General features: G+C 38.8%; 1 protein-coding gene across 1 annotated transcript in view; it reads right to left on the bottom strand.

Moving 5' to 3' along the window:
• The window catches only part of dhx36 (DEAH (Asp-Glu-Ala-His) box polypeptide 36), a 30,714-nt gene that overhangs the window by 10,372 nt on the left and 1,091 nt on the right, over positions 1–19,251 (bottom strand). The window contains exons 2-15 of the mRNA XM_082503591.1: positions 15,262–15,419; positions 15,006–15,113; positions 14,665–14,866; positions 13,923–13,961; positions 13,597–13,767; positions 12,480–12,559; positions 10,178–10,252; positions 9,322–9,488; positions 9,132–9,213; positions 8,904–9,044; positions 7,459–7,564; positions 3,157–3,244; positions 2,119–2,174; positions 1,929–1,993 (exon numbers count right to left, since the gene is read on the bottom strand). Of these exons, the coding sequence (XP_082359717.1) occupies positions 1,929–1,993; positions 2,119–2,174; positions 3,157–3,244; positions 7,459–7,564; positions 8,904–9,044; positions 9,132–9,213; positions 9,322–9,488; positions 10,178–10,252; positions 12,480–12,559; positions 13,597–13,767; positions 13,923–13,961; positions 14,665–14,866; positions 15,006–15,113; positions 15,262–15,419 (1,538 nt within the window). The remainder of the gene's footprint in view (positions 1–1,928; positions 1,994–2,118; positions 2,175–3,156; positions 3,245–7,458; positions 7,565–8,903; positions 9,045–9,131; positions 9,214–9,321; positions 9,489–10,177; positions 10,253–12,479; positions 12,560–13,596; positions 13,768–13,922; positions 13,962–14,664; positions 14,867–15,005; positions 15,114–15,261; positions 15,420–19,251) is intronic.

Raw genomic sequence — 19,251 nt, 5'->3', positions numbered from 1 at the left:
ACCAAGACAAGACCAAGACCAAGTTGAGACGAGACCAAGACCGAGACCGAGACAAAAAAAGTCTTTAAACTGCAGCCAGATGCTATTCTATATACACATGCAGGACACCTTAAACTAGTTTTTTAATTAAGCAGCAAGGCAGAACAAAGTCGGGCCTGTATCAAGACACAGGGACTAAACCCCAATTCAACCAGACCCAGAACTGATCCGGAATTAAAACAGGACTACAACAGTAACCAAGACAGAACCAGAATCAGAACTAGATGATAGTAGCACTAAAAATCACCATAGACCTGCACTACACTTATTTTTTAATTCTACCAAAGTACAATATTTAGATTGAGAAAAGTTTATATAATTATTTAGCCTTGTTGTGCAAACAAGCCTGCATAACTTAATAAATATAGAATTTGAAAAGTAACAAATGGTATCTAAAAAGAAACACTAGGTACATGTTCTGATGAGTTTTGGCAAACAACCATTTGACTAACATGTGTGTCTCACCTGCTCTTATTCCATCTCTGTTCTGTCCTCATTCTCTCTCTCCCTCTCTGTTCCTCTCTCTCCCTCTCTGTTCCTCTCTCTCCCTCTCTGTTCCTCTCTCTCCCTCTCTGTTCCTCTCTCTCTCCCTCTTTGTGCTGACAATCAAGCCAAACTCCATCATCATCAAATATACAGTTGAAACCAGATATTTATGTACTCTTCAGATAAAAACAAACACACTTTTTTAATTGTAACATCAAATCAAACTAAATGTTTATTTTTTTAGATTGATAAATATAAAAAACATATTTGTTAACTTTAAGAGTAAAGAGAGAAACTATCTGTATTTCTTAATTGCAAATGGCACCAAATTGTATTCAAAATTGAGCCACACTTATGGAGCTCCACAGTTCTTTTCCTGGTGTTTTGGTTGACATCTCTGGATTTTTCCCGTGTCAAAGAAACAGGCTCTGTGTTTTGCCTTATATGCATCCACAACTGTGCCACCAATTTACTCACATGGACTCTACTAACCAATCAGAAGCTTCTTCAGCTCAGAATGGAATCGTCTGGAGTTTTCTTATTAATTAACCATAAACTTAGTGTACATGTGCTCCTAAATTTGATGAAAGTGATTAAAATAGACAGCTCCCTCTTTTTATTCTGACATTTCACTAATTCAAAAGATATTTCAACATTTATTTATCTAAAACAAAAGTTTACTCTAAATTGATGTTTAACAGTAAAAAAAAGTTTATGTTTTCTCCATAAAGTGTGTGTAAATATCTGGTTTCAACTGTGAATATACTGCTGTGTATTGAAATTCCTCTTGTTTTGCATAGATATACTGAACAACATCCAAAGCATAATATATAAAATAACATCTACCTGAGTTTTTTCTTTGAAAGAAGCTCCTTATGTCCATTGTTGTGTACATCAGTACACAACTGAAACCGATTTAGAGAATTTAGATTTGAGAACGCAGGACCGAAACAGCGAGACCAAGACCGAGACCAGGACAAAAGTCCGTCGAGACCAAGACGAGACCAAGACCAAGTAAAAGTGGTCTCGAGACATCCAACTCTAGTTTAGAGTCTATATTTAGTGGAGTGATATGAGGGGAGTGCTGAGGGCAGGCAGCTCCTTAATTTGCTCTGCTCGTTTGTGTGAATGCAGCACTCTGAACGCATTAACAAATTGCCTGTCAGAGTTTTCTCATCCAAACCAATATGACAGTATTTGTAATCAATCCAAGAGATGTATGCTAATTAGCTCCAATCCAGTTGTAGGCCTCATTCCTGACTGAGGCACTGGCACACACAGAAAACAGATATATGATGGAATGTCATAAAAGGTCTGTGTTTTTTCTAAACCTTTAAACACTTTCCAAAGTACAAATGCAAAGACTGGACAAGCTTTTACCACAGACGCATGCTCTTACAAACCTGGTCTCAGCTATATTGGTAGCAATCACAATCTTTCGAACTCCAGGAGGAGGCCTTTTAAAAACCTGAGAAGAATTAGAGAGAAAAATTGAGCAGGACATTTGTGATATTGAAAGGGGACTAAAGTAGGACACAATTGACAAAGAGATGGTCCGAGAAAGAGAAAAAAGAGAAACTGAAGAATACTGACCTGTGTCTGATTAACAGTTGGCATGAGGGAGTGTAAAGGGATGATAACAAACCGGTCTGAAATGTAACAGGACACAAAAGAAAAACTCAAATAAAACACTGACTGTCAATTTAAGATACAACTAGTCCATAGGCTGAACAATTATGTGTTCTATAACAACAAGTATCATGAAACCATGGAGAATTCTACAGCCACAGCACCCCTACTTCAGATAGGTGGAAGATAACGGATGAATGGAAAAATTGCACCACAAATAGTGACATAGTTGCTGGAGTCCACTTAACTTAAAATGACATACGTGTTTAGCAACTTTGTCTTTACATACAAATATACGCAAAATACAAGCAATCAGCAACCAGCGGAGTCAAGTCATCTTTTGCGAAAATATAAGCTGGAAGACAAATCTTTTATAATATAGAGCCTTTATTTCCAAACCTTTGCTAAACTTTCAGAGTTAACTGTATATCACAACTGACAAAGAGACCAGTTGACTATTGCAGTCAAACTCTATTTGTAATCTGTCACCAAATGCAAAACCAGCAATCGGGAAACCACCCTCATTTTGACTCCAGTGAGACTAAGCCATAAGCAGTTAAGAAAATGGGTGTATTTCAACAAAGTGGCGCAATGATGAGTGCTGTCTCGTCATGGTAAGAAGATCCTGGGTTTGAATCTGCCTGTGTCAGTCCGCTCCGGGTACTCCATCTTTCTCGCACAGTTCCAAGACATACTTGTTAGGTTACGTGGCGATTCTAAATCGGCCTTAAGTGTGAACTATGAATGGTTGTCGTCTCTCTCGCCTTGTGATAGACTGACGACCAGTTCAGTGTACCCTGCTTCTTGCTCTATGACAGCTGTAATAGGCTTTTATATTGCTGCGACCCTGAATTCAATAAGTGGTTAAGAAAATCAAAGGATGGATTTCTCAACTGTGGAACAGAAAACTGTATAGTCAAAGCAAGAAAGAAAAATTGCAAGACACCGACGTGCATTCACTTCCATGCTGTACATCCTGAATGTGTGTTTCTGTTTGCATACCTGATCGGAACATTTGCTGAGCCATGAGAAGGTCATTGAGAGTACTGATATTGTCCCAACCAGGCAAGAACACCAAGATTGCTCCTTCCTGTCCAAGACATGATACAAAACTCTCAACACAGCTGTAAGTCACAAAATCCAGCAGGGTCTCAGTAGATTGCGGGTCCAGCAAACAAGATGCCCATGACCTCAGAGGAGCTGAGCTGAGGCAGATACTGTAGATATGATTTGCTCTCAGCTCCCAACCTCTACATTCACATTCAGACACAAAATAGCCACTGAAACTCCAACATCTTTATGACAAATGCATCTTTATAGTACAGGAGAGCATCTGATTAACATTAACAAAAGCACTGACTTAATTTTCCCCACAATAGCAAAGAGAAAAGGAAATCAATAAGTCACATGAAAAAGTACAGACACAGAAACGCTAGCTGTGAAAACATAAGAAGAGAAGACTAAATGATGAGGAAATCTCTGCGCATTGAGCTCTTTTGTCAGTGGCTGCAGATTGCTGACCACTTAATGGATATCAGGCATCGGCGCCTCATTCACAAAGCCAAAATCCATTACAGTAATGCTGTAATGGTTTTAAAAAAAAAAAAAAGCTGAAAAAGACTCCTTTAATGACTGATGAAGAGCTCAGTCATTGCAGCAGCAAAGAATAGAATAGAGAGAAGGAGACAAAGAATGAGACAAAGTCAAAAATCAGTCAATTGTTTATGGTGCAGTACTGTTTCATTTCTTTCCATACAAGCTATTACCACAGTTGTTTTCTCAACACTAAATACTCAAAGTTTTGACAGAAATCAGTGACACAAATATGAAGGTTACAGTTTGTGACACAAAAAATTACACAAGGCAGTCAATGCTAGCCCATGGAGCCATGCTGGAAAGGTCAAAGATAAAATTAGTCAAATCTGTCTTTAATAAATATACAGTTATACAGACTGTACAGAGCTATAATACAGAGCAGAGTTTCAGCAAACTCGTTTTCATCCTATCCAGATTTAAACAAAGTATTCTCTAGCTAAAATTAAGCTGCTATAAAAATCGATTCTATAAAAAGCACCATGCTATTCATTTCCTCCGAGAAATGAAGGGAAGGCATAAAAAGTAGCTTCTAGGCCTTGGTTTCCCCAACTTTTTAATTAAAGCTAATTATTATCCCCAGTTCTCAACCACTGGCACTCACATGGGACTGTATGTATGTTAAAGTCTCTGCATGTGTATTTGTGAAAGAGATGAAGGTCGGCTGCCTAGCTACAACCTGACAAATTACACGCATCCAGGAAGAAACACACTCTAATTAATTCTAACTAAAAATTAAGTGACAGTACAGTACAGTAAGCTCTGGAGAGTCTACTCTATGACAGCACACACAAACACACACAGCAAACCACCCACATACAGTTGCACCCAGCAGGCATTCATTAATGCCTGTATGTTAAACCCCTAGGTGTATAATCACAGAACCCTGCAACATAATTAACCAATCATCACAGTCAAAAGCTCAGCAGATGGCCCATATCCTTGGTTCAGATTACCATCATGGTGAATCAGCCAGTTCTCTCACAGCCATTTGACAATGCCACAACAAATCAGCTGGTTGACTGGCTCAGTGTGGCCGTGACTGATGGAGATACAGCTTCATATGGGAAAGTATAATTATTCTGTCTGCCTCTGTTAGTCACTCCATGTTCTTCTTCTTTTTCACTCTCTTGTTTATTTATACATCCAAAACTATTTTACTTCATTCAGTCATAGCACTTAACTTTTTAAAATGGTAGTAAACTAATCATTCTTCTCTCATTAATAGTAGTCTACCCTGAATCGCCTCCTGGTCAGCAGGGGGGATTTCTGTGGAGTGTGCATGTCTCCCTGTGCCTGTGTTGGCTTTCTTTGGGTGCTGGCTGTAAATTATAGACGCTAAACTGTCTCTGTAGGTTTGTGTCTTTGTTTGTCTCTCTGTGTTAGATCTGTGATGGACAGACGACCTGTATAAGGTGTACCCTGCCCTTGACCTACAGTGGGGCAAAAAAGTATTTAGTCAGCCACCGATTGTGCAAGTTCCCCCACTTAAAATGATGACAGAGGTCAGTAATTTGCACCAGAGGTACACTTCAACTGTGAGAGACAGAATGTGAAAAAAAAAAAAATCCATGAATCCACATGGTAGGATTTGTAAAGAATTTATTCGTAAATTAGGGAGGAAAATAAGTATTTGGTCACCTCAAACAAGGAAAATCTCTGGCTCTCACAGACCTGTAACGTCTTCTGTAAGAAGCTTTTCTGTCCCCCACTCGTTACCTGTATGAATGGCACCTGTTTGAACTCATCATCTGTATAAAAGACACCTGTCCACAGCCTCAAACAGTCAGACTCCAAACTCCGCCATGGCCAAGACCAAAGAGCTTTCGAAGGACACCAGGAAAAGTATCGTAGACCTGCACCAGACTGGGAAGAGTGAATCTACAATAGGCAAGCAGCTTGGTGTGAAAAAAATCAACTGTGGGAGCAATCATCAGAAAATGGAAGACATACAAGACCACTGATAATCTCCCTCGATCTGGGGCTCCACGCAAGATCTCATCCCGTGGGGTCAAAATGATCATGGGAACGGTGAGCAAAGATCCCAGAACCACACGGGGGGACCTGGTGAATGACCTGCAGAGAGCTGGGACCAAAGTAACAAAGGTCACCATCAGTAACACACTACAACGGCAGGGAATCAAATCCCGCAGTGCCAGATGTGTTCCGCTGCTGAAGCCAGTGCATGTCCAGGCCCGTCTGAAGTTTGCCAGAGAGCACATGGATGATACAGCAGAGGATTGGGAGAATGTCATGTGGTCAGATGAAACCAAAGTAGAACTTTTTGGTATAAACTCAACTCGTCGTGTTTGGAGGAAGAAGAATACTGAGTTGCATCCCAAGAACACCATACCTACTGTGAAGCATGGGGGTGGAAACATCATGCTATGGGGCTGTTTTTCTGCCAAGGGGACAGGACGACTGATCCGTGTTAAGGACAGAATGAATGGGGCCATGTATCGTGAGATTTTGAGCCAAAACCTCCTTCCATCAGTGAGAACTTTGAAGATGAAACGAGGCTGGGTCTTCCAACATGACAATGATCCAAAACACACCGCCCGGGAAACAAAGGAGTGGCTCCGTAAGAAGCATTTGAAAGTCCTGGAGTGGCCTAGCCAGTCTCCAGACCTCAACCCCATAGAAAATCTGTGGCTGGAGTTGAAAGTCCGTGTTGCTCGGCGACAGCCCCAAAACATCACTGCTCTCGAGAAGATCTGCATGGAGGAATGGGCCAAAATACCAGCTACTGTGTGTGCAAACCTGGTAAAGACCTATAGTAAACGTTTGACCTCTGTTATTGCCAACAAAGGTTATGTTACAAAGTATTGAGTTGTATTTTTGTTATTGACCAAATACTTATTTTCCACCCTGATTTACGAATAAATTCTTTACAAATCCTACCATGTGGATTCATGGATTTTTTTTTCACATTCTGTCTCTCACAGTTGAAGTGTACCTCTGGTGCAAATTACTGACCTCTGTCATCATTTTAGGTGGGGGAACTTGCACAATCGGTGGCTGACTAAATACTTTTTTGCCCCATTGTATAATAGCTGGGATGGGCTCCAGGCTCTAGATAAGCAGCTGAAGTATGGACATATATTTTTTCATAATAACCATTTTACCACTTCCTAGAAAAGCTACTGGGCCAGTAGTTACAAAAATTAAAACTTTCTACTTTCAAGTCACACAGGTGACACTGTATTCACAAAGCTAACAACTGTGCACTGAAATGATGCCGACATCCAAAAAGGAAAGTTAACCAGAACTGGAAAAAGAAAAAAGGGAATGGAGGTGCAGCGGGAGAGCATCTGTTCAATCACTCATTAGCAGAAATTTGCTGCCAGGATCTGTGTCATTTTCTCTGATCTAATGTCTGTGTTTGGCAGCTAGCCCGCCTGCTCCCTCCATCTGCTCCATCTAGGAATGTACTGTACTTTGCCAGCCTAAGAGTCTCCATTAACTATTAGTTTCCATTTAATATCAAGCCACCTTTCACATAGGCAACTTTTTGTCAATGATTAAAGAACATGATGTCCAAAAATGACAATCTTCAAAGGCAAGCTCCTGTTACAGAAACATTCATTTTGACATTTTCATAAAGTACAAATTCAGTTTGTTGTTGTTGTTTTTTTAAATAAAACGCATAGTCTAGAATTTGGCCAATTTATGCCAGCTGCACTCAAACCACAACTAAAAGGTTAGACTCACCTCCTCATTGAGCACAATATAACGAATTAGTGCCAGAATTAGGTCCAGATCAATCTTCTCATCTCTGTCTAATATCTCGAGAGCCTCAATGGTTGTGTCAGAGTACCTGTAAAACACAGGACATGGACATGGCAACATAAGTGCTCCTGCTCTCCCCTTACTTGTTGCTGGAGGTGTCACACGCTGTAATATGGCTACAACAGGTTTATAAATATTTTCACATGCTATGCTTTAGTACAAAAATGCAGAATAGCTTTGAGTTACAGTTGATACTTTTTCTTTGTTGTGGTAATAGCACTGGTGATCAGTAACATATTAATAATTGGTTCCTTTGTCTTTTTTTCCCTTTAGAATGAGAAAAAGAGAAACATCTGTGTCGTGTTCAACTATAAAAGCAGTATTTCTGTTTTTTAAAAAATGTATTCCAGTAGGTCTTAATACAAAAATGTGTTTTATGTTGAAACCATTTGAAATCACCAGAAAACTAATTTTGCAAGCACACCGACAGTGTTCAAAGTAATATTTCTGCCTAGTTACACAATAGACTGGATGCCATGTTGTGAATTTAGGACTTAATTATTTTTTAATAACAAAACTAAACACTGGCAAAACAAACCAACATTGAATATGCCAAGACATTTAAAAAAATATTTGTTAATATTACGCTATTTTATAAATGATCGGGCTCCTCAGTTCTCAGTAATATTGTGATTCTTCTTAAAGCTTTCAGTTCAGTAAGACAAAGCATTTTGGAAACTTCAAGTGTTATTACAAGAATTCTCACTTGAGAAAAATAGCCTTTTCTGTTCAGGGTATCAACATATCGAATTCCTTACCTATAGTATTCAAACTGGATCATGTCCAGGATTACTTTAAAATTAAACTGAAATAGTTTTTGAAGTGGAATCCAGTCACGTAGACATGAACAATCTTCTGTCTCCTGTTTAGAGCCTCTGTTGTTATATTGCAGGTGTGTCTAGTGGCATCTTATCTCCATTCTGTTGTGTTGTGGGATTGTCTTAAAAATTTTAAAGCAGTTATTAGAGAGAAATTTGCACCCAAAAAATTTAGTAAGTGTCAAATTGGCAAAGCAAAGTCCTTCACAGCTGTAATTATGTTTTGAACAAAAGCAACTAAGCTACAGTGTTGCTGTGTCTGTACTAAGCAGACCTTGGAACTGTCTGTGATGGTGCACTTTAATTGTAGCTGTGTTTATGTAACAAATGCATCAGACATCAGTTTCAAGCACTCATCTTTCTCTTACTGTTTGTAGATCAAAACCATAATTCTCTATATTTAATCTTCATTAAATCAGAACTTTAAAAGAAATGTATTTACTCAAAACTACGAGTCTCACAAATCCTCCTGCTTCCTACCTAAAAAAACCCCAAAAAACTGGCAGCTGTTCTTCCAATTTAAGTAGCCTGATTTTCTCACCAACTCACCTGCCCTGTAGTGTTCGTGCGTAACATGGCCAGCTTTCCTTGTATTCAGCCTCTTTCTCCTCTTTCTCAGGTCTGGAGTTTCGCCCCTGCCAAAAACCTCTCTTCCATGAGGGGCGACGGTCCTGATTCTGGGGGCGATACCTAGCAGAGAAACCCAGCCTAGTTTATACGAGGTCCCAATGTGTCTTTGTGCATGTACATGTGTGTTTGGTAGAAAAGTGGTTCTACCTGGTCATCTCTATAATGTCCTCAAGTAGGAACTCCTCCACTGGGAACGTCAAACCAGGAATGTGGATCATTGGGCAGTTGTCTAAACCGAGAACAAAACCGTGAGCGGCGAGAAAGAGGAACAGCTCAACTTATTAGAACTGCAAAACTTTTGCTGACAATTTGGTGAAGAAATTAGTGAGCTACACACCAAAATATTGGGAAAACTTCTCTGCGTTGAGCGTGGCACTCATGAGAATGATCTTAAGGTCATCTCGGAGGTTGAGTAAGTCCTTTACAATGATGAGCAAAACGTCTGATTGCAGGTTTCTCTCATGGATTTCGTCCAGCACCAGGTGACTGATACTCGACAACAATCTGACAATAAAAGCAAAAAAGGTGAGCAATTTTTTATTTTTTTTGCCTTTTTCTGTCTAAAGAGTTAAAAAAACAAACAAAAAAAAACAATATTGGTTGACTTTTTTTCTTCTTTTTACAAATTCTCTCTTGTTTCTCTTTAAAGATCTTACAAGTTTCAATTAATGGTACTACATTTTTAAGTACTTTTAAGTGAGATTTAAATTATTTAAAATAATTTCACAAGGCACAGACGTTACCCAAAAATAATTTTTTTAGAAAGTATTTAACAGAGCTACAGTCCATACAGACGTCCACTTGTAAGCAAAGTGATGTGCGAATTTAGCTTAACACCAAAAATGCAGTTTAGTCAGAAAAGGGTAGCCCTGAAATGACTCACTAGAGTCGTGCTAACGAAAGAGCATGAAGTGAGACAACAAGGAAAAGCTGGCACTTTCACTTAGTCTGTATTTCTTTTTCTGAAGGCACTTAGAATGCAAAGACGAGCATGGAGGAATGAGTCAACAGAAAATGGGGACCCATACTAATGAATCTTCCACAAACAGTAGCGTCAACCCCAAATCAATGGGGACAAAACAGAGTGACAAACAAAGGAATGGCTGGAGTGGAGATATAGGGGAAAAAGCAGAGAAGATGTATAGGGAAAAGATGTATACAGGATGAGAAGGCAGAGGTGGAAGCAAACTCACGGGTCTGAGCGAAGCCACTGAAGAATAATGCCTGTTGTACAGTACAGGATCGAACCTTGTCTCCTTGGTAACCGGCTGGAAAATGGGAGAAAAAAAAAAAGAAAGAAAAAGATACTCTTACATCTGTGCAATTTAGAAAATTTAAAGTAAGGTCACCAAAATAAAAGCAGGACTTCTCTGAGAAATGAACTTAGGTTTTGTAACAGTTAACTGTGTTGCATTTCCACTATTTTTGCTACTTTACTTTAAATAAGCACCACTTTTATGTTTAACCTTTACATAGAAGTGAAAATAAAATGTTGCTGATACCAAATATTATACTACAATATGTAACGGAATTGTAGTATGCTACAGTGCACTACAGTAAGAAGATTTATCCATGCTTTGTTTATGTACTAATGCTGAAAGGTTTATTCAATTAATTACAAAATAGCTTCTCTTATTTTAAAGTTATCACTGTAGGAACTGCCTTTCATATGATATCTGATAAAACAAAATTCATTAACAACTGAGCCTTCTAAAAGGGTTTGTTGTATAACTGATGCAAGATTAATGTGCCAAGAAGAGGAGACTAATTACACGATATAATATTCTTTTCTTTTTTTGTGAAGCCTGAAGTCCAAAGAATTAATGTATATTTCACAAAAATCAAAAGAGAGTAAAACCAGCAAAAGCACCACGAAAAACAGTGAGTCTTCTGGACTGGTATATAAATACAGAGCAACATGTATCAATGGCAAGACATTCATAGTAGAATACAGTTGTAACCACACATTTCTATACTGTAGTATTGCAGAGCAACATGTTCACTGCGTATTTATTCACAAATACTCTGGATCCTGTTTCACAAACACTCTAGCACTGACACAGCTGGCTGCTTTACCTGGCTGTTACCCAAACCTTGCACATAGTGAGAAGATTCTGTCACCTTCATTTTCATCAGTGACTGTGAGTAGTGGATTAACCAACATGACTTTGGCAATGATAGCCTATGGAGTGAGTACTGACTACTATCAGTAAGCTAAATCAATTGTGAAAAATCAGCCAGTAAATAACAAGCAGAATTGGGTATTTTATTATAGAAAAATATCCAATAGAAATCAGCATACTCCCCTATTGTATAAATCACTGTTCGCTCAGGCTGCACAACAGCAAATTGCTTTTGTTAAATTCTTGCTGCAGATGTTTAATGTGTGTGTTTTTAAGAAAAATCATTTTATGGCGTTCATTAACCCACACATTTCATGTATCCATCTTGAGTCCTTTCACCAAGTCTATGTAGACTATGTATACATAAAAAATATAACACGCTGTAGATCTCATGCAGAACATCTGAGCTCAGTAAGCTTTTAATTTAAATATTAATGAGCTATAACATATGTCATGTGTTAAAACTGCTAACTATGTCAAAATCTGTGTTTAAGATGTCTAAATCTGTTCCTACTCTGATCATGCTGGCTGATATCACCAACTTCAGTCTAAACCACAAAGCCTCAGCTGTTACCGCCAACCTTGAAAACAGCAAGCTCAGTCTGAAATAGACAGACGTAATCAGGGAGGGAAATAAAACAGTCTGATTTCTGCAACAGCGCTCCCATCAATTTAACCTGCTGTGGCTGGACTCTTAACCATATCAGATCTAAGGGAAATGAGCTTTCTAAACATAAGTATTGCTTTTGGTTTCTTAGCCTCTAAACCAATTACAGAATGTCAATTAAATATACAGTGAGCCTAATTTCACCTTCATACAATCCCTGGCCACTTTGTTAGGCATGACTGTTCAACTGCTTGTTAATGCAAATATCTAATCAGCCAATTAGATATTTGCTCATATAGTAGCAACTTAATGCATTCGGGCATGTAGACATGGCCAAGAGAGCAACTATCTTCAATGGACAGCAAATGGTCAGAAAAAGATAATCCAGTAAGCAGCAGTTCTCTGGGTGAAAATCCTTAGCTGGTCAGAAGAGAAAGGCCAGTCTGCTTCGAGCTAATACGAAGGTAAAAGTAACTCAAATAAAATAAAAAAAGAGCATCTCTGAAAGCACAACAGGTCAGCCTAAAACTGATGGGCCACGAGTGCCACTACTCTCTTGGTTCAGAACAGGAAATTGAGGCCACAATTCACAGCAGCTCATCAAAATTAGAAAACGGAAAAATGGAAAATCTTTGTCTGGTCTTTCTTAAACATCCTAAACATGACAATGAGTTCACTGTAGTCAAATGGCCTCCACATTGACCAGATCTCAAGTTTCAGGAGAAAGAATTTTAAGCATGAGCACTTCTCGAAGGTGTTGTGTACCTCTGCAGGCGGATTTGGTAACCACATGAATTCCCATTCCCAACACTTTCTGCCCTCTCAGCCGCTACACGCTCTGCAACCTGATAGGAACAGCACACACACACAAATAGGATTTAAGAGGAGAGACAGCATTGTATTGCAAAAAAGTAATAATTTCTATATGAGCGATGCCGAAATTTTGCTGTATGCAAATGCATCGCATTATTTTTATATCATCAAAGTAACAACCAGTTGTTATGTTTAAGGGGCAATTGCTTTTTCGAACAGGGCCATGCAGGTTTTAAGCTTTCCCCTTATTAAAGAAAATCATCACTCAAGTTCTGCATTTTGTATTTATGAAATATAGCTCAGGGAGTAGAGCAGATCATTCACTAGTCAGAAAGCTGGTGGTTTGTTCCCTGTTTACTCCAGTCTGCATGCCATAGTATCCTTGGACATAGAAAGCACTTAGGTGAATGAGACATGTCATGTAGGCTTGTGTAGAGTAGAAAAGGGCGATGTAAGGAAACAGTGCATTTGCCATTTATTTATTCAATATAAATATGCAAGAAATCAGGAAGGAGACAAATATTTTCCACAATAAAAAGATTTTAAAAATATATCCATATCTTTTTTTAATCAAACTAATTATTTTGCCCTTTTATTTCATTGTTTAATTTTAGTTAAGTGTGGAAGTTTGTACTTTGCATTCATTCACAGACAGATCACATTCTTTCATAGGTTCTCTACTGTTATTGTGTGTGTGTGTGTGTGGCTGGACTCATGGTGCTGTGTTTGTGTAAATTTGCACTGCTCTCTGGCTCACAGTGACAAAGGTTCTTAGTATTTAACCTATGCAGTGGCTTAGAGGCACATGTGCATGCACTCTTATTAACAGCTAACACTGAACAGTGATGCCTCTATGCATAAGCCTAATTCTGATTGGTTATAAAGACACATTTGATGGCAGAGAAGCTAGCCTTGGACAGAGAACCAACAGGTCTGCTAGGAATCAAAAATGACTGCCTGACCTATCCCATAGAGAAGCAGCATAACAGAAGCATTGCCATGGCAACCACATTAAAATCAGTAGGCACGCAACAACATATAATCCTTCAGAGGCCAGCAGAGTACATACCGAGATGGCACTGATGCGTCGAGGCTGTGTGCAGACCACACGGCACATTGAGCCCATGCCTCTGTTGATATAGTCATCCAGGATGAACTGAGTGACCTGAGTGGTTTTGCCACATCCTGTTTCCCCACTCACCACTAGGACACGGTTAGAATTGATCAGCGTTACCAGCTCCTGAGATCAGGAGGTTGAAGAGGAGTGATTTACAGATGAGGCAGGAAAGCAAACAATAACAAAAAAATAAATAAATCAAATCTGAAAACCAGTAATGAAGTCTTAGTAGAACTAGTGATTCATGATAAAAGCACATTTGCATGTGAAATACTTGCCTCTTTTTTCCCATAAGATGGTAGTTTTTCCCTGAATTTCTGAAGACAAAAAGAACAGATGAGGAGTAAAATAATGAGATAAAAATTCAATAAAATTAGGAACAGATACTTTAAAAAGAAAAATTCCATAATGGGAACAGTCCTAGCACATCAGAAGTTATCCAATTCTAATAACCAAAGATAAATACTGACTCTGCGCAGTACCTCACTAATACAGTGGTAACCACTTGAAATGATGTAGCATGATAACATTATGATAAATTGATTGAATACTTGGTAAGAAGACTTTTCCATTACACATCATCTTGTACATAAATTAAACTTTGCACACCTATTTCCACAGTAAAATTTTGCACTAAACAATTTAAATGTATAAATATAATAAACATTTACTTATTTACACAAACATAAACAAAAGCTACTTACATACAGCCAATGCAGCAATGCATTTGGGCAACATTCTTTTTTTTTTTTTTTTTTCCCCCAAACATAGAACCTTTCAACTGAATGAAACCCATTACTTTTTATTTTTCTTATTAAAAACACTAATTAATTAATTAAATTGGACTTTTGGACATTAAATGACAACAAATGACTAGTATAGTAGTAATGTTGTTATCTAAAGGCACTAAACATGCTAAACTACCAAAAAAATCCCACCTTGTCCCCACCTTAGCTATTTTAATAAATATGTTCATGCTAGAAACTTAAACCTAGATTTTATACCACTGAAAACTCTTACCAGCATTTCTTTGTACTTTCCATCTGATTTCTTACTCTGCAGATCTCTCTTCAAGTAGTCATCCAGGGACCTGTCTCGGACTACTTCTTGATGTAAGAACTCCAGATCCTTATCTTTAATAACTGGTTTCGCCGCCTCCTCTTCCTGATCTTCTTCATCCCATTGATCTGGCGGCTCATCTTTAACCGCTGTTGTAGAGTGACTAGAAGAAAAAAAAAACATTCAGCGGTATAAACATCCAATATTACCTGGAAAACCTTACATTACTATTTGTTCTGCAGAATTTCTAAATGATTTAAAAAAAAAAAAAAAAAAAATCACACATTTTTACACAAAGTTACCTTTGTGATTTGCCAGTTGCTTTCTTCTGGCCTGGACTACCTTCTTCTTCCTCCCATTTGACCTCAGTCTTAGTTTTTTCCTCTTCAGGCAAATCCCCATCAAAGTAACTAATGATGATAAACACACTAAATTAGTCATGATGTCAGCAGTCAAAGGGGAAGAAATAACTGAAATTTTACTATTCTGTCTAGCTTTCCTACTAATTCATTATAAGTTAGTAACGACAATTGATAAAGCTATACAAGCCTCTCTCACCAGTGGGCACTATCCCTGGCAGCTGTTTGCCAGCTGTCAGAGGTCGAGGCTCTTTCATCCCTGCGGCCCCTTTCTGGGCCGAGCTGGTCATTCTGGACAGAGTTAAGCAGTTTGGTAATGTGTTGCTCTCTTGCCTCATCCATCTGGACCACTGCCCGCTGCACAAGCAAATGGGAAAAGGAAAGTTAGCTATGACCTTGCAACAGTGTTTTTCCAAATTTCCCTTTATACCACTGAAAAAGAAAATACTACTCATTAACACTTTGAAGACAGGGACCTGTCTCGGACTAATTCCTGATGTAAGAAGATAAATATGTAACAGAAATACTTACTGTTGTAGATGTAGTTTTGAATTGTGCTGTGTAAGTAATCCTTTTTTTTTTTTAAACACAATGACAGATTGGATATTTATTCAGTATATAATGATGGTGGTGGTGGTGTGTTTGTATTATTAGTATTATTATTAATAATATTTTATATATAATTATTACCATTCTTATATATTGTACAAGCAACTGTCTGTTAACCAGCAGGGGAAAATGTGACTTACTGCCCATGTTCAGATCAGTGTGAATACTTTCTGTGCACACAGTGAGCAACTTTCCAATCAGCTTCCCACACTTTGATGTGCTCAAAGATCTGCTCCTAACAGGCAGGGGCAGATCTAGAAGGGTGGCATGGGGTGGCAAGTGCCACCCTAAAATGATCCCTTGCCACCCCAGTTTTGCATATGACAGTGTTGTTAATTACAATACGATAGCATTAACAGTTTGAGCGTAGTTACAGTCAACAGTGAATATAAATGCTAAAACTGTATATATTGCATAGTGTCCCCCCGCTCCACCATTAACAAATGGTTCAGCCCACAACAGGACCGGCTTTTTCCTTGTTTTCAGTAGCAAGCGATGCTTATGATTGTGCCAGAGCACATTCTGAACAACACCATGGGAATTTCGGATTTTACACAGGTGGGTGGATGTTACACTCTGGAAATGGAATGAAGGTGAGTGTTATGAACCCCCTGTGGTCCACCGACACGCTGCACCTCTAAATCACATGACTATTTTAAGCTGACATAGCAACAAGTTGCAGCCACGCTGGGTCTCTATTTCAGCCCACATTGAAAGTTTGGACTTCAAAGTTTTTAAATTTTAATTACAGGCCAGTAAATCCAGAGTTACAATAATATATATAAGCCACGCTTTTTTCTAAATACTGTCGTCACGTTTGTGTGTGTGTGTGTGTGTGTGTGTGTTTTAAGCGTTTTGTAAGGACAGCGCGAAAACAGTGAAGAAAGGAAAAAAGCCACCTCTTTCCTATCGCTGGAAATATGTACCATGTCCACCAATTTAAAAAAAAAAAAAAAGTCAACACGTGGGATTTGGTTGTTTAGGAAGAGGGAAAAGTTTTAGGAGTGACGGTAACGGCAGCGAGACAGAGCGAGCAAGGGAGAGAGAGAGACAGCGAGTTAGAGAGAGTTTTTAGATGTGGCCATTTGTGACGTTTAGTGTGGAGTGTATACTTAGTGTCTTGGGTTGTCTTGTGTAGTTCTGCATTCTGTTGTGTAGTCGTTTTGTTTTGTGTGTCAGTGAGGGCACTAATGAATTTCACAAAGGCACATTGCAGTGTAAACACTGTCACTAAGTAGAAAACCAGCGGAGTGATACACCTGGGCCCTATTTCAGGAAGCCGGTTTAGTGCAAACTCTGAGTAAGTATACCCTGAGTTAACGAAAACTCTGGGTTTTCGGTTTCACAAAGCGAGTTTAGATTAATTCTGAGTGAGTTACTATGACGACACACTCCGTGAAGCTAACCTGCCCCCTAGCAGGTTTACTTCAACTAACCCTGACGTTCTCCGCCTCTTTGTCGGAAACCTGACTGTAGGAAGTGTCAGACATGGCGTGCCCCTTCCTTGAAGAGCCAGTAGATGTTGAAGCCCAAATTCTCCGCAGAGCTCTCCGCCGGGAGAGAGTGATTAGAGCGCGTTTGGACATTTTATCATTTCCTGATGATTTCCTGTGTGAATGTTACCGTTTTTCAGCACAATCTACAATTTATTTGAATAACATCCTCAGGCCATATATTGCTCATGTGACACATCGTGGACATCCTCTCAGTTCTGTACATATTATTTGTATCGTACTTCGGTTTTTTGCAAACGGGAGCTTTCTGTATAATATTGGTGACGCTGAGCACGTTTCCAAGGCTACCGTCTGTCGGGCAGTCAGGAATGTTACAGTTGCACTGAAACGTCTCCTGTACTCGTTTGTGGTGTTCCCCGGTCATAGACCCACAAGATTTATCAAAGAGGGATGCCACAAAATTGCAGGTAGCAGGATGAACAAAACTTAATTCATGATGTGGTGATACTTAAACTACTGCTTAAATTTTACATTTATTTTCACAGTTCCCAGGCGTGATTGGCTGTATAGATGGCACTCACATTCCAATCATTGCTCCTTCAGTAAATGAAGGAGACTATGTGAACAGGAAGTCTTTCCACAGCATTAATGTGCAGGTACATAGTTCCCTGTAGCATTTCAAACTAACAAATTATTTCATTATTAGTAATGGATGCTAATTTGTGTTCTCTGCACTGTGAAGATCATATGTGATGCTGCCAACATTATCACAAATGTGGAAGCCAAGTGGCCAGGCTCTGTGAGTGGTGGTGGTGGAGGACCCCCACCTGTTTTTCGGGCCTCCGCTTTTTTTCTAGTGGCCATAACGGGTCACATTTGAGCATACAGAGTAAGCAAATATGTACTTGTAATGCTCAGATAATTTCAATAAGTGCTTACAGAGGGGAAATTAATGTAGCCTCTAACTGCAATTGATTTACATCGGACAAACAGACACTATGGCTCATAATACAATTACACCATACCTGTTTGGACTATATTTTTATATTTCATTTTTACTTGCTGCCAGGAACGTTTGGGGCCTGTTGGGTTGCACCTGCACTCACATCACATCACAAAATAAAATGTATGAAATAAAAAATAAAATATAATAAAATAACGTGTTAAATGGGTGGAAATCCCTAGATCAATGTTTAAATTAACACTCACGCATTGACTCTGTCGGCTATGTTTTGCCATGCATGCTCCCTTTCTTTTGCAGCTGAGCCTGTGTTACTTTTTTTCTGCAAAATTTGCATGTTATCGGCATATACTGCCATCAGAATTTCGGCCTCAAGCGCTGTAAAATACATTGACCGCGCCTTCTTTCCCTCCGTCTCCATGGTGACTCGCTTAATCTGTGCTCCACTAATCAGGGCTTTATGTATCCTCGTGCGCGCGCTTAATTTGGGGTTAAAGCAACTCCGCGTTGATTGAACTAATTGTTATCAGCCTTTCTGAAACCGAATATTCCGAGTTGGACAGTTCGGGGTTACTCAACCCTGAGTATCGTTTTTCACTCTGAGTTTTCTAAACCGGCTTCCTGAAATAGGGCCCTGCTGTCAGGCCTGCAGATTTATCCGTGCTGCTCTCCTGTCTTTTGGTGGACAAACTTTTTTTTTTACTGGCACACATCATTTGTGGGGCATCTTATTGCGAAACCTGATTGTTCTCTCATTTTAGTTTTAGTAATATTTTTAAATGGTTGCATAAAATGAAAAAAAAAAAAACAGCAGGTGTATTGGCTGCATTTTTAGATAAATAGTTGTATACATTTACAAAATGTACAATTTATATTTGCATTTCAGGTTATAAAAATTTACTCAACATGTCTGTGGTTTTTTTTACAGTAAAAAAAAAATGCTACTAGGATTTTAAGTTATTTGTGTGATTTCAGATCAGTAATACTAATGCAGTATGTCAGTGAAAAAAACAACTAAATTCAGTTGAGCTGAAAAGAATGACACCAAACAAGGCAAGGGGGAAAAAATAAAATGAAACAATTTGAGGGTGAAATACAAACATAAACTCAAAAGGAGTCAAAAACGGCTGTTGTATTACAGAGCTCTGTGGGTTGATCCAACAAA

This window comes from Aulonocara stuartgranti (assembly GCF_965226115.1).
Source record: "Aulonocara stuartgranti genome assembly, chromosome: 14".
Classification (NCBI taxonomy): Eukaryota; Metazoa; Chordata; class Actinopteri; order Cichliformes; family Cichlidae; genus Aulonocara; species Aulonocara stuartgranti.
Note: the sequence above shows the minus strand (reverse complement) of the source record. Positions and strands in the feature narration are given on the sequence as shown.